This window comes from Tursiops truncatus, chromosome 10, assembly GCF_011762595.2.
Source record: "Tursiops truncatus isolate mTurTru1 chromosome 10, mTurTru1.mat.Y, whole genome shotgun sequence".
In the NCBI taxonomy this organism is placed as follows: Eukaryota; Metazoa; Chordata; class Mammalia; order Artiodactyla; family Delphinidae; genus Tursiops; species Tursiops truncatus.
Window position 1 is genome coordinate 23,400,344 of NC_047043.1, and position 21,294 is coordinate 23,421,637.

The following is a 21,294-nucleotide window of genomic DNA, read 5'->3' on the forward strand; positions in this document are numbered from 1 at the left end:
TGACTCAGGCCTGGCTCAGGGCCAGGGCCAGACCCAGAGAGACGCACCTCTCTGCACCTCTCTACCCGCAAGGACCCAGTGCCTCACGCCCAGCCTGCTGCCCTCCTGTTCACGTTGGCACCTCAGAGAATTCAGGAACCCAGCGCCTCAGCACCCCATCCCCAGCCCCACCACACACAGCCAAGAGATGGTTTTGTGGCAAAATATTTTATTGCTGCCATCCCCAAGGTGGAACACTGGGAGTTACGAGGGTTGGAGTTGGGTGTATCACAGCATCTTCTGAAATAGGGAGATGGCCTCATCGACCTTCCTGAGCTCTGCTTCTGTCTGCTGGAGCTGAGGGTGGAAAAGGGGGTGAGTGGTGAGACCCAGGGCCAAGAGAAGAGAACCCCAAAGGCCCACAGGAGCAGAGAGGTCAGGGACTTCCCTGGTGGCTCAGTGGTTAAGAATCCACCTGCCAATGCAAGGGACACGGGTTTGACCCCTGGTCTGGGAAGATCCCACATGGCGCGGAGCGACTAAGCCCGTGCGCCACAACTACTGAGCGTGCGTTCTAGAGCCCGTGAGCCACAACTACTGAGCCCACGTGCCAAAACTACTGAAGCCCGCACGCCTAGAGCCCGAGCTCTGCAACAAGAGAAGCCACCGCGACGAGAAGGCCGCGCGCCACAACCAAGAATAGCCCCCACTCGCGGCAACTAGAGAATGCAGCAGCGAAGACCCAACGCAGCCGAAAATAAATAAATAAATTTATATATGAAAAAAAAGAGCAGAGGGGTCAGAGTTGGAAAGGTGGGTGAGGACCACGGGCAGGGAGTAGTCTGGGGGAACTGTGTGCCTGGCTAGCCTGCTTCCCCCTAATTCCCCACCTCCCTGTTCTCTTCCACCATCACTGGTCTGCTGGGTCCTGTCTTTTCCCAGAGTGATCCATTCCCAAAGACAAAGGGGCTTCAGAGCTCATGGGTGCCACCCAGTGGCTCAGCCCCAGCCAGTGACTGGGGAAGCAGAGCACAGTGGTTAGGAACAGAGGCTCTGGAAGATGGTGTTGGTAATACTGCCCTGCCATGAGAGGGCTACCGGGACAGTCACGTGAGACAACCTGCTCAGCCGCCGAGGCTCTGTAACTCCTCGCCTCCACTCACGTTTCTCTTTCTGTCCCTGTGGTTTACCCCATGGCTCCTCCCTGCAGGGGTCCCAGGTGATCTGCTAAGCTTCCTGACTGTATTGGGTCAATCCCAATCCCAGCCCCCCGGCATGTGGATACCAAGTTCTGGGAAGCGGGTGGTGCACGAGGGGTCTGACTGGGAGGAAGGATGGATGGATGGTCTGCTTCCATCTTCAACTTGCTGCGTGACCCTGGACTGTGCCCCTGCCCTGGCTGTTCTTCATGTGTGAGAGCGGGGATTACATGGTCCCACCTGCTCCTCCATGGATTGCCTGGGGCCCAGCAGAGCAGGCGCAGGAGGGCGTTTGATGGTGGGGGGAGTGATGGGGTGGGAAATGGGGAAGGAAACGCCCACCCACACCACACACCTTGGCTTCATCTGCCTCTTGGACTTTGAGGGGCACCTTGACAGTGTAGCCCGAGGCAGCGCGGCGTTCCCGTAGACGCTGGGCCTGCCGCTGTGCCTCACTGCGCTTGGCCTGCAGTTTGCCCAGCTCCCGGGCCGGGTCTACCAGGCCCTGCAGCTGCAGGTGGACAGAGCAGCGGTCAGAAGCCAGGGCCACAGCGCAGCCCTGGGGTGCAGAAGCCCCCAGCGCCAGGACAGCCACTATACCCGCGCTGGCCAGCGTCTGCACGTAGCCCGACACTGCTGATGCCAGGGCGCCTGTGGCCTCATCAGCCACTTCCAGGAAACCTGCGTGGGAGGGAGAAAGGAGACGAGACAGCCACACTGGACATGGGTCCCAGAGTGGGCTGAGGGGACGGGGGACGCGGGGGCCTGAGGCTCACAGTCGGGCCGGATCCGGGTGAGGTTGTAGTCGGCACGCAGGGAGCGCACGGCTCGAGTGATGCTCAGGGCCAGCTCGAAGGCGCCTTCCGCCTCAGGGTCCTTCCAGGAGCACTGTGGGGTGGAGGAGCGGGTGAGGGAAGCTGGGGGCTGGCTCTGCACAGCTACCTGGAGCCCGCGCCAGGCCACACCCCATACCTCCGAGGGCTCCGGGTAGGAGGTAACGCAGAGGCTAGGGGGAGCTTGTGGCGTCCGCCGGGGCAGCCTCTGGAACAGCTCCTCGGTCACAAAGGGCATGAAGGGCGAGAGCAGCCGCAGGCCGACGTCCAGGCAGGTGTAGAGGGTCTGGCGGGCGTGCTCGGCCGCCACCTGGTCCACCCCACTCAGCACAGGCTTCAGGCACTCCTGGGGAGGGGGAGGCACAGGGCTCAGGGCTGGGGAGGCCTGGCTTCCAGCCCTCGCTGAACTGCTGAGGACGGGGAGGGGGACAGGCTGGCTCAGGTCTCATGCCAACCCCGGCCCCTCGGCCCCTCCTCACCAGGTACACATCACAGAGCTCGTAGAGCCAGAAGCTGTACTGGGCGGTGGTGGCAGCTGGGAAGTCGTAGGCCTGGAAACCCTGGTTGCTGAGCCTCACAGCTTCGGTCAGCCGGCTGCGGATCCAGCGGTCCACCAGGCTCCCGCGGCCTCCAGGCTTGGGGGGAAGCACCATATCAGGCGGGGGGCCACCATATGCCCAGGCGGAGGGGAGCCAGAACCCCATGGGAACGGGAACCATGGGGAAATCTGCATTCCAGGAGCCTGATGGGTCCAAAGCAACCACCATGTGCCCAGTGCCTGGGGGAGAAGGGGTAGGCCCCCCGCCACCTTGTGGGAGGACCACAGTGCCTGAGGCTCTCCTGATGACAATCTGTCCCTATATCCTTCTGTCCCCTCAGCTAGACAGAGGCTCCTTGGGGGCAGGAGCCGGGCTTCCTGACTCTGTGGCTACAACCCTGAAACAGCACGGGCCGCGCTTGATGGCAAGGATGCAACCTGTGTGGGTGCTGCCCACCTCGCGCCTACCAGGCCCTCACCTCAGAGGTGGGTGAGGGCACAAAATCCTTCCCAAGGCCACGGAGGGCAAACTTGGTGGCGTTCCAGAGCTTGTTGCAGAAATGGCGGTATCCCAATATCCGGTTCACATCCAGGTTGATGTCACGGCCTGGGTGGAGGTGAAGTGTGAGTCCACACCGTTCTCCCTCCCAGCTCACGCCCAGGGCAGAGGAGAGAGCTGTGCCTCAGGGAAGGAGGAACGATGCAGCTGAGACAGGTTTGGGGAGCCGTACCCTGGGACGTGTAGGCGCACAGTCCAAACCGGAGAGCATCGGTGCCACACTCAGGGATCCCCGCCGGGAAATCTGCCTTCTGCGGGGAAGGAGTGAGCGTCCTGAGCCAGCCTCACCTGCCTTCTGCCCAAACCCCAGCCCCGGGCCCACCCTCTGTACCTGCCCTTCTTTAGCCTTTTCCACCTCGCTGGGATCCAGGTTGCTGTTCAGTAACTGGTCGTGGAGGCCCTGAGGGTGAGGTGGGAGTAGTCAGAGGCCCGCGGCCACCACCCCACAGCCCTTCCCGGCCTGAGCCCGCGTCCAGCCCCACCTGCAGAGAGACTCCGTGGATAACGTCCAGGGGGTCAATGACGTTGCCTAGAGACTTGCTCATCTTCCGGCCGTGGGCATCCCGCACGATGGCGTGGAGGTAGACCTGTGAGGCAGGGAAGGGAAGGCCTGTGGGGATGTCTCCCCACCTAGACCCCAATGCCTGTCCCCCTACCCCTACCTCTGGTCTGCCCTCCTCTGAACCTCAGGCCCCTCGGTGTCCCTGCCAGCCCCTTCAGTGCCTTCGTGTGAATTAGAAGTGCTCCCTCCTCTAGGAAACTGGGGTGCAGAATCACCTAGTAGGGCCCAGGTGGCTTTGAGACCCTACAAGCCTCCTTGGCCAGGCCCACCCACAGCTGCCCGGGTGAGGGAGGGGACAGTGGGAGGGGTCTCAGCAGTCTCCACACCTCTCTGAAGGGCAGCCTGCCAGTGAGCTTCAGGCCAAGCATGACCATCCTGGCCACCCAGAAGAAGAGGATATCGTGGCCCGTCTCCAGCAGCGTCCCCGGGTAGAACACACTCAGATCTTCCGACTGGGGGCAGAGCAGGGCGTGAGTGACGGGGAGCCAGGCACCCACCCCCACGACTCCCACCCCACCCTGCGCTGGCCCCGGGAATGTACCTGGCTGGGCCAGCCCAGGATGGAGAAGGGGAAGAGGCCAGAGGAGAACCAGGTGTCCAGTACGTCTTCATCTGAGGGGGGCCAGAGGTCAGACGGGGTGGAGGAGAGGATCAGCCCCCACTGCCCCCACCCCAAGGCCCCGCCTTGCCTTGCTGGAGACTGATCTTGTCCGGGGACACTCCGAACTCCTCGGCTGCCTTCTCCAGAGCCTCGGCCTTGGTGCGCCCGCTCACCCAGTACCGCCCATCAGGGTCCTGCCACAGGTGGAGTGAGTATCCAATGGGGCACCTCTGCCTGTCCCCCCACCAAGATCCAATGAACCCAGAGCCCCCTCGAGGTGTGCCAGTACCCAGCCCTGGCCCGGTTCTCACCTCCCCTGGGGGTACAGCTGGGTCACTGACAGTGACGAAATAGGCTGGAATGCGATGGCCCCACCACAGCTGCCGGGAGATGCACCAGTCCCTGCAAGTGGCAGGGGGAGGAGAGGGAATGAAGGAAGGGCAGGAGGTGCCCGGCCTCTGCCCCGCTCGGCCCCTTGCCCAGTCGCCATCCCCACATCGAGGGGCCTGACGCACCTGATGTTGTCCATCCAGGCATGCCATGTGCGTTGATGGGCCTCGGGCAGGATGCGGAGGTCGCCCCGTGTCACAGCAGCGCTGGCGGCCTGGGCCATCTCCCCACAGCGCACGTACCACTGCGGCCGCAGGAGAGGCTCCACCACATCCTTGGAGCGGCTGCAGGTACGTGTGGGTGGGGAAGCTGGGTGGTGAGCACCCCGAGAAACCCGTCCCCGCCCCCTTCCCTGGCCTCCACCCTCACTTGCAAAGTGGCACCACCATGGGGTTGTCCTCAGTGCCACGGAACAATCCCCGCTCCTTCAGCGCCGCCAACACTGCCTTTCTGGCCTCAAACCTGGGCAGGCCCTGGATGTGAGACAGGTTCTGTCACGGCCGTGCCAGGTACCCCGCCGTCTCCTGAGCCAGCCACCACGCCCCAGGCAGTCTCACCAGGAAAGGTGGGGGCACGTTGACAAGGGCCCCTTGGGCGTCCATGATGCTGATGGCCTCCAGCCCATGCCGCTGCCCAACCTCATAGTCATTCTGGTCGTGTGCAGGGGTGATCTTCACCGCGCCTGGGGTGTGCGCCGGGGTGCCAGGGTCACGAGGGACTCAGAAGAGTCTCTGCCCACACGCACCCCCCCTTTTGCCGACGGATGTGGCTCTCAGACCACCCCTGTCCCCCATCCCCCCCACACAGTCCCCTGAGAAGCAGCCCAACTCCTGCCTGCTCAGGTGAAGCTTATTTTTTTCTTTGAAAGGGGAGACGGACAGCAGGAGTGTGCCTCGTGGCTCCTTCCTCTCCCCACAGGACAGCCCCGTGCTCACCTGTGCCGAACTCCATGTCCACGAAATCATCGAAGATGATGGGGAGGCTCCGAGGCACGAACGGGTGGGTCACGCTCTTCCCCTTCAGGTGCTGGGGACAGAGGGAGATGCCGAAAACGCACGAAGGGCTGGGCCCGCCTCCCTCCTACGCAGGGTCCTGGCTTTCTAACACCCAAATTCCATCTACACGTCCAGAAAACAGCCAGCAGATGAGTTTCTGATCCAATTTCTCTCATCAGCTGGGGGCTCAGCACCCATCCCCCCACGTAGCGTGGGGGCCGCTTCAGCCAGCATTCATCCCCCGACTGCGGGCAGCACACCGCCGCACCTGGTATCTGGGGTCTTTGGGGTGCACGGCTACGGCCACGTCTCCCAGCATCGTCTCAATCCGAGTTGTTGCCACCAGCACCTCCTCGTCGCTGTCTGGGGTGACAGGAGGCCTTGTGGGCTCAGCGCTGGGCCCTTCCCACCCCCCAGCCAACCCAGCCCAGGACCCTGGTGCCCCTGGCTCCTACCTGAGCCTTGGACCTTGTAAGCAAAGGAGACGAGGACCCCAAACTCCACCTTCTCCTTGTAGCCAGGCACAGAGAGCAGTGTGCGGCCTGTCAACTCCTTCTTATCCACCTGTGAGGCGGAGATTAAGAAGAGTGGCCCAGGGGCTGAGGGTGGAGATGGGGAGAGCCGGGGGAGGGAAGGGGCACACCTCGATGTCCGAGATGGCAGAGTTGAGGGTGCAGGACCAGTTGACAAGGCGGGTACTACGGTAGATGACTCCTTCCTCATGGAGCTGGACAAAGGCCTCCGTCACGGCTGCTGACAGTTTCTAGGGGGGAATAGAGATGGGCCAGAGATGGGCCTTGGTGTCAAGGCAGCAGGGGCCAGTGAGACCCGGCTGGCCCAGAGCCCCACTGCCCGGCACACAGACCCCTTTAGGGGCTAGAGGAGAGAAGTACTTTTCTTGAGGGGGAGAGGGCACTATGGGAACACAGATTGGCAACAGCCTGGTGATACTGTAGATGGCAGGGAAACCACTCAGCTAGGGACAGGTGCTAATGCAGAAAATCCTGGGGTTCAGGCTCCAGGGGAGGGTGAGGCCCCACCATGTGCCACTGGAAGGAATCTGAGCTCCTAAGGTAGGTGACAGGTAACACAAAGGGCCATGACACGGGGTAGAAAGTGGCATTTGCAGCTGAGCCCTAGTGGTTTCCTATGAGTGGGCCACCTCTTGGGGGAGGGCCCTGGGCATATGCTCTCTTCCGTGGGGAGCTTCCTACTCCTACCCCAGCCCCGAGACCCGCCCCTATTCCTACTCACAGGATCCATGGTGAAACAGGCTCGATTCCAGTCCAAGGAGCTGCCAAGCTTTTTCAGCTGGTGGTAAATCCGGTCACCTTTCCTGGAAGTGGACAGAAAGGCCAGGATCAGCATTCAGGCCTGGGCTGGAGGGAAACACCAGGCAGCTAATGGGGCAGAATATGGGGATCACTCATCCCTCTGAAACGGACGTTGTCCCTGGGGCCAAATGACCCTCAGCCTCTGTGGGAGGGTCTGACCCTGCAGCCAGGGTTGCAGGTGACAGAGATCTTATCTGGACAGGGGACAGGGAGGCAGGGCTGTGATGTCTGCAGGGACGCTGCACTCACTCCTCCTTCCACTTCCAGACCTCCCGCAGAAAGGCCTCTCGGCCCAGCTGGTGCCGACTCAGTCCCTGCTCCCGCCAGAGTTTCTTCTCCACCACCACCTGGGTGGCAATGCCCGCGTGGTCACAGCCAGGATTCCACAGGGTGGTCTCCCCGCGCATGCGGTGCCTGTGGGAGGAGCACGGAGGAGCAGAGGTGAGCAGGCAGTAGAGCTGCCCCGAAGGAAGAAAGGACTCCAGGCAGGCAGTCGGTGAACTTGAGAAAGAGAGGGGCGATGGGGCAGGACTCTCCCAACTCTAAAATCACTGTCAGACAGAGATGTGTGAGGACAGCCAAGGCAATTTGGCAAAAGGACAAAGAGGAGGCTCTCGCCCAGCTAGATATCAACACATGTGAGAAAGTTACGATTATTAAAAGAAGTTTTCACAGGAACTAGGAACAAAGTTATAGATTAAGAAAACAAAACAGTGACTGGAAACAGATTCAAGCATATTTAGTATTTGTTAAAGGTGGCATTTCATATCAGTGGAGAAAGGACAAACTATTCAATAAATTTGTTTGGGACACTAGCTAATTGGTTGAAAAAATCGCCCTACTTCCCCAAAGCCACAAAAATAAACTTATTTACTTTAAAATAAATCTAAATTTAGTTTAATTCTAATTTAGTTAAAAAGAAAAACCGCCAACTTTAAAAAACAAAACTATAAGAAAAGCATTAGAAAATGGTATCGTTTCCAAAAATTAAAAAAAAGAAGAAAATAATAGGTGATCGATCATGTTTGTAACTTGGAGGCAAGAGAGATTTTCTTTAACAAGACAGTAAACATTAAGTCAAAGAACATTGGTAAACTGACTAGGTTAAAACATAAAACCTCAGAACAATAAAATCTCTGAGTTGAAATTCAAGGACTAGACTATTTTGGAGAAAATGACTGAAAGCTAGTAATATTTCAGGGAATTAATCAGGGGATGAATTAGAGAAAGAGAGATGGTAGTATCGTGAGTCTTCACCTACCGTATTCTGGTACAAGTGAATGCAGTTTACTCTTAATCAAGCTCTGGGCTGATGTGGCCCATGAAGCATTAAACTGTAATGAACTTTTTTTTTTTTTTTTTGCGGTACGCGGGCCTCTCACTGCTGTGGCCTCTCCCGTTGCGGAGCACAGGCTCGGGACGCGCAGGCTCAGTGGTCATGGCTCACAGGGCCAGCCGCTCCACGGCATGTGGGATCTTCCCGGACCGGGGCACGAACCCGTGTCCCCTGCAACGGCAGGCGGACTCTCAACCACTGCGCCACCAGGGAAGCCCCTGTAATGAACTTTTTGGTGACCTTTGAGAAGTACATTTTAAAGTAGGAGAGAGGGGCTTCCCTGGTGGCGCAGTGGTTGAGAGTCCGCCTGCCAATGCAGGGGACATGGGTTCGTACCCCGGTCCGGGAAGATCCCACATGCCGCGGAGCGGCTGCACCCGTGAGCCATGGCCGCTGAGCCTGCGCATCTGGAGCCTGTTGCTCTGCAACGGGAGAGGCCACAACAGTGAGAGGCCCGCGTACCGCAAAAAACAAAACCAAAAAATGATACATGTTAATGGGACTTCCCTAGTGGTGCAGTGGTTAAGAATCTGTCTGCCAATGCAGCAGACAGACACGGGTTCGAGCTGGTCTGGGAAGATCCCACATGCCGTGGAGCAACTAAGCCCGTGCGCCACAACTGCTGAGCCCGCGTACCACAACTACTGAAGCCAACGTGCCTAGAGCCCATGCTCCACAATAAGAGAAGCCACTGCAATGAGGAGCCTGCGCAGCACAACAAAGAGTAGCCCCCAACTGCTGCAACTAGAGAAAGCCCATGTGCAGCAATGAAGACCCCACACAGCCAAAAATTAACTAATTAATTTTTAAAAATGATAATGTTTAAAAAAAGAGTGGGGGAGAGAAAATTACTGTAGAAATACAGTAACGCTGTGTTCATACGTTATTTTCAATGACTCATCAAACTGCATTATATCCATTACTTTATCAGTCTGTTTACCCCCACTGGGTTTAGATCTCCTTGGGGACAGGACTGTAGCAACTCCATTCTCTTACAGATCACAGACATTCTTATATGCTGTAATGGATATGAACATTTTCTGACCTTTTCAAGATGTTGTTAAACAATACTATTAAAGAAATCAAGCATGAGAGAGGAAGATAAAAATATTATTTCACTAAAAGTGTCTCTTGGGGAGCATATAAATTGGGCCAAAAAAAAAAAATCAATAAAATGTCATGGATATTTGTAGAAAAACACCTTATTCTCTGCTAGAAGAAAAAGGAAAAAACACAGGTAGACAGTCACTTTTGCTTCATTTTTATGTCTTACTGGTGGAGATACCTATGGCTGTTATTTCACGTTATCTGTGATTCTAAAACACTGACGTGAATCTAGTCCAGTTAAGTAATGGGAGTTTCTAATATTTGATTTAAACCATGCTCATTAGAAAAAACTGTGAGCTCAAGTGTTCCGTAAGAAGTGTTAAACGTTTCCTCACGTAAACAATCTGGCTGTTGTATGTATTTAACACAACTCTGCTTTTCCAACTCTTCATTCCTTGCAAAATGCTAAGTCGGACGTATCCCAGTGCCCTGAGCAGAGCTGGCACATGGTTATGTCCTGTAAATATTTTTGACCAATTAATTGAGCTAAGTAGGACACTAGAAAAACTTCTCAAAATTTAAAATATAATAAATAAACCCTAGTTTCAATAGATAAAATGCTGTTTTAAAATATTTTTTAAAAGAAATTCGTCACCTGAAATATTAGCCTTTGTGGTTGTTAACTAGTCAAAATATTAACAGTGGGGGAAAAAAGTCAACTGCTAGAACAGGAGAAAATGTTTATAACATATATAACAACAACAAAAAAAATCAATAGCCAAAATGTATACATACACTCTATAAAGACTCTTCTAATGAAACAACTAAAAAAGTAAACAAACAAACAAAGAACAACAGAAAGATGGGCAAACAACAGGTTCAGACAATACATATAAAGAGAAACCTGACTGGCCAGGATACATGAAGAGACACAGCCTCACTAGTAATCAGCAGTAACAGAAATACCATTTTTCCCCCATCAGATTGGCAAAACAAAGACAGATAATGTCCAGGGTTGGCAGGGGCACACCTCACATGCAACTCATGGAGTATAAACTGGTAAAGCCGTTTTGGAGGGCAACTTGCCAGCTTCTATTTGTACTCAATAAAGGCAGGCCCCTTGGACACAGAGATTTCACTTCTTGGTATCTACGCCAGAGATATGCTTCCACAGGAGCTTGAGAAAGCATGTATAGGAAATGTGCATTCCAGCAGTTTTCAACAGAGAAAAATTAGGAACATTCATTAATAAAAAGTGACACCAGGGCTCCCCTGGTGGTGCAGTGGTTGAGAGTCCGCCTGCCGATGCAGGGGACACGGGTTCGTGCCCCGGTCCGGGAAGATCCCACATGCCGCGGCGTGGCTGGGCCCGTGAGCCATGGCCGCTGAGTCTGCGCGTGTCTGGGGCCTGTGCTCCGCAACGGGAGAGGGCACAGCAGTGAGAGGCCCGCGTACCAAAAAAAAAAAAAAAAAAGTGACACCATTATATAAGGCCACACTAAGGAGCAATGAGGAGAATCAAGTCAGTCCACATATAAGGATGAGGAAAAATCTCTAGATAAACTGTTAGGAGTAAGAAAAAAGTTATAAAATAACAAGTTTGGTGTGAGCCCTTTATGTTACAGAAAAGAAAAACCCATTTACCAAAAGGAAAACTACACATTTCTATGGGTACATGTACATGTAAGCAAATAGGAAAGATCTGGAAAGATACACATCCAAGTGATGACAATGCTGTGTGCTAATTCTTAGGAGGAAGTAAATCTGGAGGAGGGTGGTCAAAGAAACTTGAAGTTTTAAATTTCTTACAAGAATATATTCACATATTTCTTGCTAAATTCAAAATAATGTTATTTTTAGTGGCAAGAGAAGAGAGTCTGCAAGTGGAAGTGCTGGTTACTTGACCAGGAGAGGATGCTAAGTCATCAGATGGGAGTGACCCAGAGAGAAGTGTAGCACCACCAGGGGACAGAGCTGAGGGCCCCAGTCGGCAAAGAGAAGGGAACCACAGGAGTGTGGAGCCAGAGAAGGCAGAGGGAACCAGTTGGAGGGGAGGACGGGAGCTCACCATCGGGTCAGGGAGTCCTGGATGGCGTTGGTGAGCGCGTGGCCCAGGTGCAGAGAGCCTGTCACGTTGGGGGGTGGAATGCACATCATGAAGATGCCCCGAGGATTTGGTGCTGACACACTGGAACGCTGACGGGGAGGAAGGATGGGTACTTACTAAGGCCTCATGTCACCTCTTCTGGTCCGCTCCCAGGCAATGTATCCTTCAGCCCTGTCCTTCCCCGCCCCCATCCCCTCCAGGCCTGGGCAGCAGTGCCCACTCACCCCATACTCGGGCCTGAAGAAGCCCTGCTGCTCCCACCAAGGGTACCAGGCAGCCTCCACATACTGAGGGCTGTAGGAGTCAGGCATGGTGCCACTGACATCTGAGGGGGAGGAAGGGAAGGGTCAGAGCCGAGGCTGGGAGCAGCTGGGAAGGGGACGAAGGGCCAGCAGAGAAGGACCTGGGACTCTGCAAATCCTCACTAAGCAAAGTAGTGGGAGCAAGGACAGAGCAAAAGGGGTAAAAAGAGAAGAGACAAGGAGGGTAGACGTGAAGAGAGGAGGTCTCTCTTCCCCCTCCTAGTACCTTTCTTTTCTCCAGGTGGGGTTGGGAGGTCATAGGTAATGACCCCAGGATCCCGTTTCTCCCTCTTCTCTGGTTTTGGCTTCTTCTGCTTGGGAGGGAAAGGATATAGGCCCAGATACCAGCCGCTCACCATGGAACCAACCCTCCATCCAGCTCCACCAGCCTCTCACCTCCGCAGGGGGTGGCTGCTGCTGTTGGACCTTCTGCTTCTGTTGGAATTTCTCTAGCTTCTCCCGTTTCTTTGCCTCTTTCTTGAGTTGAGCAGCTGTCTTTGGGGGTGCAGGGACCTCAGAGCCTGGAAAGAGGCACAGAAATGCAGACCTGCTGGGGACCCTCTGTGAAGAGTGCTATTACGTCTCAGATGGCCTATTTCAGCTGCCCAAAGGCTCCCCCGTGCTGACCTCCCACCTACCCCCGCCCAGCTCCTGTCCCAGTGATTCTGCTATTCCTAAGAGACAAAAGAAAGTGAGCTGCATGAAAGGCCCCAGAGGAACCCCTTCGCTCCCATCCTCCATGCTTCCTCACCTGGCTGTTGGGAGAGAGGCCTGGCCCCTGAATACACAGCCACCTCTCCCAGCACGGCCCGGAATTCTGGCTGCTGGACACATGTGATAAACCAGCGAGTGACATTACCCCAAATCCGGCGGGCAGAGGGGTCCAGGACCTGGGGTGAGGAAAAGAAATGAACTATCCTTACTCACCCTATAGTGAGGTCTAAGGGAACCTGCCTTCATTCTTCCCCAAGCCCCAATGACTCACATAACGGAAAGGCAGCAGCAAAGCTGTGACAGCCGCCAGGTCAGCCAGAGTGGGGGCCTCTCCAGCCAAGTAGGTGTGCAGCCGAAGCCACTCTTCCAAGGGGCTCAGGGCCCTGCCCAGGGCCGCAAGTGCAGCCTAACAGGAAGGAAAAGGGGTATGAGATAAGGCTCGGCCCACCTCAATCCCCACCCCCATTCAATCCATTTGGCCTTCCATTCCCACGAATCACGTTTCTTCTTCACTGAAATGATCATAATAAAAATACTTCCCATTCATTCAATAAATTCCTACTGAACACTTTTTTTTTTTTTTGGCCATACCACGCAGCATGCGGGATCTTAGTTCCCCAAAGAGGGCTCGAACCCGCGCCCCAGGCAGTGGAAGCGTGGAGTCTTAACCACTGGACTGCCTACTAAACACTTATATGTCAGATACAATATACTAAGCACAGGAAGTTAAAGGTTACATGAAGCAACACAGTAACTGCTTCAACAAATATTTTTTAAGTACTTACTGCATGCCAGGCCTTCTCTAATGAATGAAACAATATGAACAGATGGAGCCTCTGACCTGTTGAAATTTACATTCTAGGGGCAGAGACAATAAATGTGCAAATATATAATGTATTACCCTATTTTCCTCCTAAGTGCTATGAAGAAAAATAAATGAAGCTGAGGGAGAGAGAAAATTCCAATGAGGGGGGCCGCTATTTACATAGGGTAGTCAGGATATGAGGGAGCAAACCAGGATCTAAGTCATATATTCATTTCATTCATTCATTCATTCAAAAAATACTAGATATCCACCATGTCCTCAATACTCTGCAAGGAGGTGGTGTTATAAGGGCAGTAAGGCACAGCTCCACTCAAGAAGAATTTAATTATAATCTGGTGTGATTCTCTCTCCTTTCTCCTACTTCCCTTCTTCCTCATTTCATTTCTCCTCCATCTTCTCCCAGCAACTGTCATCTCTCCAGGCCTGACTGCCTCTCCTCATCTCTCCTTCACCCAATCTTTTCCTACAATTCACAGTAACCTCTAACTAACCTCATCAGTTTCAGATTCATCAAACGCTTACTCTGAGACTTTAAAACACCTGGCACTAGATTATGTGCTCTGCACACATCTTTTCAACTTCTCAACATGTTCTCAATTTTTGTTTTCACAGACATAAAAAGACCAAGGCTCAAAGAGTTTAAGAAAGCTACCCAAGATTACCATAGCAGGTGGCAATCTGGAATACGATCAATTTTTTTCTACGTCTGACATGCTGAGTTCCTGGCTCACCATCCATTCCAAGTCTTGCTTCCTTCTTCTAAATTTCCCCCTTCCCCTCTGCGCTTCTTCTCACCTGGGGGTCCTGGCCAGAGCTTCGGAGTCCCAAGGCTGGCAGCGTTGCCCCACAGGCAGCTGGTATCAGCTCCGTGTCTGCGTAACTGACCCACTGTTGGACGAGGACGGCTGCCCGACTACCCCCAGGGCCCCCCAGGCCTGCTGGCCACAGCAGCTGGGCCACAGCAGTGGCCCCCCACACCCAGAGCCCACCGGGCCCCTGTTCCAGGGCGGGCAGGCGGGGTGGCGGAAAGGGACTCCTGCTGGTCGGGGGCGGCTGGAGACAGATGCGGGGGTGGGCTCCTCCCCATCCCGGACCCTCCCCATGCTCCCCGTAGCGAGCAGCTATAAGGGCTCGGAGGCTGGGGAAGGCATCGGGGTGAGGAGAGACGTAGAGAACGGACATGGTTATGCAGGAGGTCCGAACGAGGTGGAAAAACCCTAAGGAGAAAGAGACAGGGTAAGACCGAGGGACCCAGGAATCTGACTGGACTTCAAGAGCCGAGGACCCAGCTCTCGGAGTGGCAATGACAGTGGGGAACTTCCCGTGACCGCGGGCCCTCGGGGAGTGTGGGAAGCTCGTAAGAACCCCTCAGCGGCCGGCAGGACGCGGGTTCGGGATGTATGTACGTACTGGAGGGAGGTGGTCACACTGAGCCTGGTATCCACCTCATAGCCGGGCGCCGGCCGAAGCTGGACTGGTCTGGCGGCTGGAGCCGGGGAGTCCAGCGGGCGTCGACGGCGGGCAGTTGTCCGGGCGACCGTAGCTCCCTGCGACAGCAGCCCGGGCCGTCGGCGCCCACGTGTGACTGCAAGCGTTTCCGGGCCCGCGGGTCCTGGCGGGGGCAGCCGTGCCCCGCCTGAGTGTGCGGGCGCTGCCCTGGCCCGACCCTGGCCCGGGGACCGCGCCGCCCGCCGCACACCGCGCTCCGGAGGAACAGCGAGGGGCGCGGGCACGGGGTGGCGACGCGCCCGGGAACCGCGCTCCCGTCAGGCACCGCCGCGGGCACCCCGCGCGGGTCCTCGGCCGGGCGGGAGGGCGGTGCCGAGCGGGCAGCTGGGGAAGCGGCGGGGAGGGCGCTCCCTGACGCGGACGCGGGTCTATTTGGCGAAGGTCCCTGGTGTCCAGGTCCTCCCTGGTCCTCATTTCCTCCTATGTGGGAAGAGGGAGTCACGCTGGATGGCCTCTAAGGTCCCTTCATGCTGAGAACTCATATCTGTAGCGGCAACTCTTGTTCGCTAAACGAGTGAAAGTTAATTTCCAGTCACAACTCTCCACAGTATTTTGTCACTTGTATTTATTTATCTGCAATAGATATTGGGAAAGAGTGTACTGGTTTGGCTGGGCTGAGGAAGAAATCCAGCAGCATTAAACGCATTTTGGTGTCTCATTAGCTTTCATGGTAGTAGGACAGCAAGCACTCATAGGTACGGGATAAGCAAAAGGCTGCGATAGGTAGGCCATTTAAGTAGGGGAATGTTCAGGAAACACGTGTGGTCTAATTGAGGTAATGATATGGTTTATACCAAGGAGAGTAGCAGCAGATGATGCCGGGATGGGGTGGATTCTTGGCTGGGGTAATGAGAGTAACAGGGCTTGGATGAATTTAGCACCCCTTTCCCATTCTCCAGCCCCCTTCCCAACACACACACAGAACCAGAATTTGCGTCATAAATTTTATTCCCGATGCGGGACAGATTCCTTCCATCCCCAAAATGAATCACGTGCTACCCTGGAGAGATCTGGGAGATCTTCCCACCATCTCCAGGGAAGAAGTGAGAAAGGCAGGTGCTGGGGCCAGGGAAGGCTTCGCAGTTCCCAGCCTACTTTTCCTCCCCTTCTCAACAGAGGATAGCTGCTCCCTACTATTATTCCTCTCATCCACATTCCTTAAAAAAAAAAAAAAAAGCCTTTGCTATGTAGAAACAAACAACACCTCAAGTATGGGAGGGAGGCCTCCCGGGCTGGGACATGAGGTTAAGGGTCACCAGTGGAAGGGAGGGGAAGGGAGGAGGAACCATCACTGCTTCTGCTGCAGGGCCTCCTTCCTTGCCGCATCCTGTAGCAACTGTGTGTCGACCTCATCTGCTGGCAGCTGCACATAGCGAACTACTGAGCCCCGGATGAAGCAGTTCTTCACTGATAACTGGACAAAGATAGACAAATGTGAAAACACCCTTAAAAAATGTCCTCTATCCACCCAGGGACCTCCTGCTTTGAGAGATGTTTGCTCTTTTCTACCATCCACAACTCACCATGTGAGGGTATTTCTCAGGGTCTGTGACACTGATGTCAGTTAGTTTGATGTTGAGATACTAAGAAAAGAAAATGAACACCATCATTAGAACTAGAGGCAAGATGAATGTACGCAGCCCTTAACCTCTCCCATCTCCTTCCCCAAGACTCCATTCAGGGCCCTTATTATATTCTCACCTGATCCACAGAATGGAGGGTTCCACAGATGCTGTCAGGGGCAGAGAGAGGGTAAAACCCAATTAGTTTATACCGAAGTCAACATAGAGGTGACTGCAGAGCAGGGATAAGAGCATGGTTGGGGGGAAATAAAGGACTTGAGGTGGGCTTCCCTGGTGGCGCAGTGGTTGAGAGTCCGCCTGCCGATGCAGGGGACACGGGTTCGTGCCCCGGTCTGGGAAGATCCCACATGCCGCGGAGCGGCTGGGCCCGTGAGCCATGGCCGCTGAGCCTGCGCGTCTGGAGCCTGTGCTCCGCAACGGGAGAGGCCACAGCAGTGAGAGGCCCGCGTAACGCAAAGAAAAAAAAAAGGACTTGAGGAAACCAGGAAAGGCAGAACCAAAAAGGGATATGTCTAAGCTCTGGACTAGGAATGTAGGTGCTTCCAGAGCAGTGTGTTATTTTAGACCTCTAAAATAACCTCTCCTCTCCCTAAACCAACTCACTCTTAGTAGATACCATTAAACAACTGGTATGGGCTAGACCTGTATTCTGCGTATTTGTAATATTTACAGCCACTTCATAAGGTAGCTATTAACCATCCAGGGGCTCAGAAACGTTTTATAACTTGCCCAAGTTTAGAACAAACAGAGACTTTGGTTCAGGCCTGTCCAACCCCCAGAACCACCAGCTATTTTCAAATACTATTGCTTTGGAACCAGAGCCTCATATGTAAAGTAGGTAAAGTAGGTAGCTAGCAGTGTTCTTGATGATGCAGGCACAGGGATGTCCTCTCCCTTCCTCAATCCTTGAGCCCCCTGCAATATTAAAGAGGAATGCTATCTAAATACCAGTGCTCCAAGCCATGCTACCTCTCCCAATCCTTTCATTTCTGCCAACAGTTTCAACACGAAGTCTCACAACCTCAAATCCTATAAGTTGTACTTCTCCACCCTCCACGTCCCACGAATCCCTATGGTTTGCTGATGTCTTTCTAACATTTCTGTAATTCTCTTTGTAGTATGATTTCTACAAACCAAGGTCTAATGACTTTACAGCTCAATCCAGGCCAGCCTCCAACCTGGCTGCCTTCATCCTAACCATTCTGCATGTCATCATCAGATTCTAAGTTCCTTAGAACTGGTTCTCAAATACTGATGTGCGCTCAAAGGTTTCATAAGTCCGTGACAAAAGAGGAAACGCAGGCTAGTGTAGTGTGTATATAGTGTGCTGACGGTTGTCATTGGTTTCCTCCTAAGAATAACTGCTCTTTAATTGCCCTTCCTTTTTTTTTTGTATTAAAAAATATATAATTGTTAATAAATCGCAGTTTTAAAAATATCCTTACCGGGGCTTCCCTGGTGGCGCAGTGGTTGAGAGTCCGCCTGCCGATGCGGGGGACGCGGGTTCGTGCCCCGGTCCGGGAGGATCCCGCGTGCCGTGGAGCGGCTGGGCCCATGGACCATGGCCGCTGAGCCTGCGCGTCCGGAGCCTGTGCTCCGCAGCGAAAGAGGCCACAGCAGTGAAAGGCCCACGTACCGCAAAAAAAAAAAAAAAAAAAATCCTTACCTTGCCAAAATTCAAGTTGTCAGTTCTCTGTTGGCCCTAATTTTTGTAAAATTCTAAGTGTCTGAAATCCAGTGTCTGAGACCAACTGCCTCAGTGGTGGTTTTACCACATCCCTGGCTGCTAAAAAACTTTTGACAGCGCCTTATCACCAACTGCAGCAATGCAATAACTTTCAGGAATTGCATAAGGTGGTAACATTTCATTCAGTCCCTTTAGAATGAGATATTTAGGACAAAAGTGGTCTGACAACCAGCACAAGAGAAAGAGCTCTTCTCCCACCCCAATGGATTACCTTTGAATCTTTTAAGTCCTTGATTTAGGATCTGGGGCTATAACATAACAGTTATTCTTGCCATGTGGAAGACCCAGGAAGAAGAGGAAAATCAAAAAACAAGTCATCTCACAGAATTGCTGAGGGTAGTTGTGCTTTCCACACTTGTCTCTATATGGACCCAATCTATCAATATATGCCATCAATACCACATGCATTGTCAGTGCCATAAATCGAAATCTCTGATCTAAAAGGCAAATTCCTTGCCTCACCATTCCCTGCCATGTCAATGCCTCCCCCACTAAGAAATTCTCTCACATAGAAATGAAGAAGAAACCATTGGGGAGAGAATACATTCATTCAAACTTTCTAAAGGACAATCAGGTAGTATGTATCAATATTTTAAATGTACATTTCACTGAAAGGATTTTTTTCTAGTGAAATGAGATGTATACAAAGATGTACGCATGAGGATGTTCAGGGCAGTATCATTTATAAAAGCAAATAATTGGAAACAGCCTAAGTGTCCAAAAGCAAGGTTTTGGTTAAATTAGTTCTAGCCAGCTAAGAAAAATGCCATTCAGACATTAAGAACGTTAAAACGCTAAACATCAACTTTATTGACATGGAAAATATCTGCAACATACCATTAGGTGAAAGCAAGTTTCACAACTGCATAGAAACTATGACCCTGTTTTTAATTTTTAAAAAGGGGTCGGGGGGGGCAGACAGAATGGGATTTAAGTTCTGGCTTTGTCTTTTAGTATTTGTGTAGACTTAACCAAGTTTCTTAACCTATCCAAGCTTCAGTTTCCTCATGTGTAAAACAGGAACAATAGTATATATCATGTAGAGGTGTTCTGAGAATTAAATGCGTTAACAAATGTAAAGGATTCAGAGTAGTTCTTAGCCTATAGGAGGTTCTCAAATGTTGGCTATGTTTTTTTCCTTCAGCACACATTTATTAAGCACCTACTATATATTGATACCAGGCCCGTGCTAGACATTAGTTACACAGTGGTGAGCTTAAGCATGGTCTTGGCCCTGTAGGAAAGATAGATCCTAAACAGTAAATACATTTCTATGAAATCACAATTTGAGAAGCCACTAGGAAGAAAAAAAGACTCTTTGACAGAGAGTCTATTTGGCTAGGGACTTCCCTGGAGGTCCAGTAGTTTAAGACTCCATGCTTCCAATGCAGGGGGTACAGGATCAATCCCTGGTGGGGGAACTAAGATACCATATGCTGCGTGGCACGGCCAAAAAAAAAGAAAGAAAGAAAGAAAAGGAAGCGTCTACTTGGCTAGAAGAAGAACAACCAGGAAAGTCCAAGGATACAGCATTTAATCCAACTCCTGAAAAATGACTACAAGCTAATGATACAAGGGGATAGGGGATGTAAAAGCAGTATAGACAGAAGGGGCTGCATGGATCTTCTGTTTATATTTTCTTCAACAAAAAGGAGATAATGCCACATATACTATTCTGCAACAGCTTTCCATATTAATACATCTCATTTCTATGTGAACAGCTATATTATATGGAAAAACCACAATCTAACGCATTCCCTGTTTATGGCTATTTTAATTTTTCCCCCAACTTTTGGCTACTACTACAAAAAAAAATCTACCAACATCTTTGTACATACATCTTTACTTGAGGAACCGATACTTACATTTCTAGAAGTTGGGTCAAAGGAGTATATAATCAGAAAAACAAAACTACGTTTTGTAAAAAATGTTATTGATGCGTCTGCCCTGTCTTCTCTCTAGTACTTACTACTTACATGCTTCTTTGTATTTTTTTCCAGTACAAGATACAACTCCTCAGCTAATCTGTAAGCTTGAGGCACAAGTCATTTATTTCCTTTGTATCCCTCCCACCTTGCCTAGCCCTCAAATACTTGTTAAAGAAATTCCAGGGCGCTGGGCACATCCACCCCCTACAGACTTGGCAGAGCAGGCACCTACCTCAGGTCATTCTTGAGTTCCACGACCACATCCTTGCCCACAAGGGACTTGAAAAAGGAATAGAAGAGCTATTGGGCGAGAGGGGGAAAACCATCATATGGGAAGGGACATGGTAAGAGGCGTGTCCCCCTTCTAGTATTACCAAATACTGGTATTGGGATCCCCGCCACATTTCTGGCAGTTCTCAAAACTTCACAGGAAGGAACACTCGGATGAACAGCTGGAGCCCAGATGATTATGCACACTACCTCGAGCCCCTGACATAAAGCCCCAGAGAGAGGCTCTGCGCTACACACCTCGGGCTCGTCTCTCAACGGACGACCTCTCCTAGGGTCCTGTCCACGCCTCCCAGAGAACTGTAGAAAGTATTCCACCCGCACCCGCACCCTCCCGGAGCCTGTTCTCCGTCAGGGAAATGATCCTTGAGGTCTAGCTGTTCCTACTGCGGTCTCCGCCGACTCTCTGTTTTTTTTTTCCTTTTTTCTCATGGGGGAAAAAAAATCCTATTTGCTTCCAGGTCTCTCCTCAAAGAACTTGAGGCGCAGGAACTAAGGATGGAGGGAAAAGTCCTAGGGCCCAATGCCAGTCCAGAAGAACAAAGCCCCCAGAGGGACCCCCGCCCCGCCCCCAACCGTCTCAACCGCCCGCGCTCCCCGAGGGCGCCCCCTTGTGACGTCACGGTACCTACCATGGTGCTTGCGCCGCTGGGCGCCCGCCGGACCGGGAGAGCAAGGGCCGCGTGCAGTGGACCGAAGGCCTGGCGGCAACTGGAACGCGAACCCGCGCGTGGGGCGGGGCGGGGTCGCGCAGGCGCTGCGGGAAGCGCCGCGGAGAGCTCCGAGGGGTGGAGGACAGCGCCCCGCGGGCTCGCGGCTCGGGGAGGGTGGGGGGGATAGAGCCGAGGGGGATAGAGCCGAGGGGAACGCCAAAGCCGGGAAAGGGGCGGAGCTTCCCGCCTTCCGACTTCCTCCCG

General features: G+C 53.0%; 2 protein-coding genes across 6 annotated transcripts; both read right to left on the bottom strand.

Annotated features, from left to right (window-relative positions):
• Window positions 1-188: 188 nt before the first annotated feature.
• VARS1 (valyl-tRNA synthetase 1) lies at window positions 189-15,010 on the bottom strand. 5 transcript variants are annotated; one of them, XM_073810523.1, is made up of 30 exons: window positions 14,768-15,010; window positions 14,118-14,539; window positions 12,768-12,902; window positions 12,534-12,672; window positions 12,179-12,303; window positions 12,009-12,096; window positions 11,705-11,805; window positions 11,442-11,569; window positions 7,240-7,404; window positions 6,911-6,992; window positions 6,300-6,419; window positions 6,112-6,220; window positions 5,925-6,019; window positions 5,597-5,687; window positions 5,219-5,343; window positions 5,031-5,134; window positions 4,787-4,945; window positions 4,583-4,673; window positions 4,360-4,465; window positions 4,212-4,282; window positions 3,997-4,122; window positions 3,591-3,695; window positions 3,440-3,508; window positions 3,281-3,359; window positions 3,029-3,156; window positions 2,491-2,646; window positions 2,151-2,357; window positions 1,955-2,066; window positions 1,534-1,859; window positions 189-336 (listed from the first exon to the last, which is right to left on the bottom strand). In XM_073810523.1, the coding sequence occupies exons 2-30, from the start codon at window positions 14,502-14,504 to the stop codon at window positions 268-270; spliced, it is 3,798 nt and encodes a 1,265-aa protein (XP_073666624.1). In that variant the 5' UTR covers window positions 14,505-14,539; window positions 14,768-15,010; the 3' UTR covers window positions 189-267. The 5 variants fall into 5 exon arrangements, with proteins under 5 accessions (XP_073666624.1, XP_033719906.1, XP_033719907.1 ...); XM_033864015.2 differs by having other exon boundaries at window positions 14,733-15,009; XM_033864016.2 differs by having other exon boundaries at window positions 12,009-12,093; window positions 14,733-15,008.
• Window positions 15,011-15,761: 751 nt separating this feature from the next.
• Window positions 15,762-21,233, bottom strand: LSM2 (LSM2 homolog, U6 small nuclear RNA and mRNA degradation associated). Its single transcript, XM_019927220.3, has 5 exons — window positions 21,010-21,233; window positions 20,322-20,389; window positions 16,533-16,563; window positions 16,355-16,414; window positions 15,762-16,245 (listed from the first exon to the last, which is right to left on the bottom strand). Exons 1-5 carry the CDS (start codon window positions 21,010-21,012, stop codon window positions 16,120-16,122), a joined length of 288 nt encoding a protein of 95 aa, XP_019782779.1. The 5' UTR covers window positions 21,013-21,233; the 3' UTR covers window positions 15,762-16,119.
• Between the last annotated feature and the right edge of the window lie 61 nt (window positions 21,234-21,294).

Bases quoted from the DNA above. Each gene is read 5' to 3' on its own strand.
- VARS1 (XM_073810523.1), bottom strand. From the start codon at position 14,504: ATGTCCGTTCTCTACGTCTCTCCTCACCCCGATGCCTTCCCCAGCCTC. The intron at 4,123-4,211 runs GTACATTCCCGG...CTCTGCCCCCAG, and splicing joins TCCTGGGCTGGCCCAGCCAG to TCGGAAGATCTGAGTGTGTT. The intron at 2,358-2,490 runs GTGAGGAGGGGC...CCCCCTCCCCAG, and splicing joins AGCTCTGTGATGTGTACCTG to GAGTGCCTGAAGCCTGTGCT.
- LSM2 (XM_019927220.3), bottom strand. The intron at 16,564-20,321 runs GTAGGTGCCTGC...TGCCCCTGACAG, and splicing joins GAACTCAAGAATGACCTGAG to CATCTGTGGAACCCTCCATT. The intron at 16,246-16,354 runs GTGAGTTGTGGA...ATCTTTGTCCAG, and splicing joins CTGAGAAATACCCTCACATG to TTATCAGTGAAGAACTGCTT.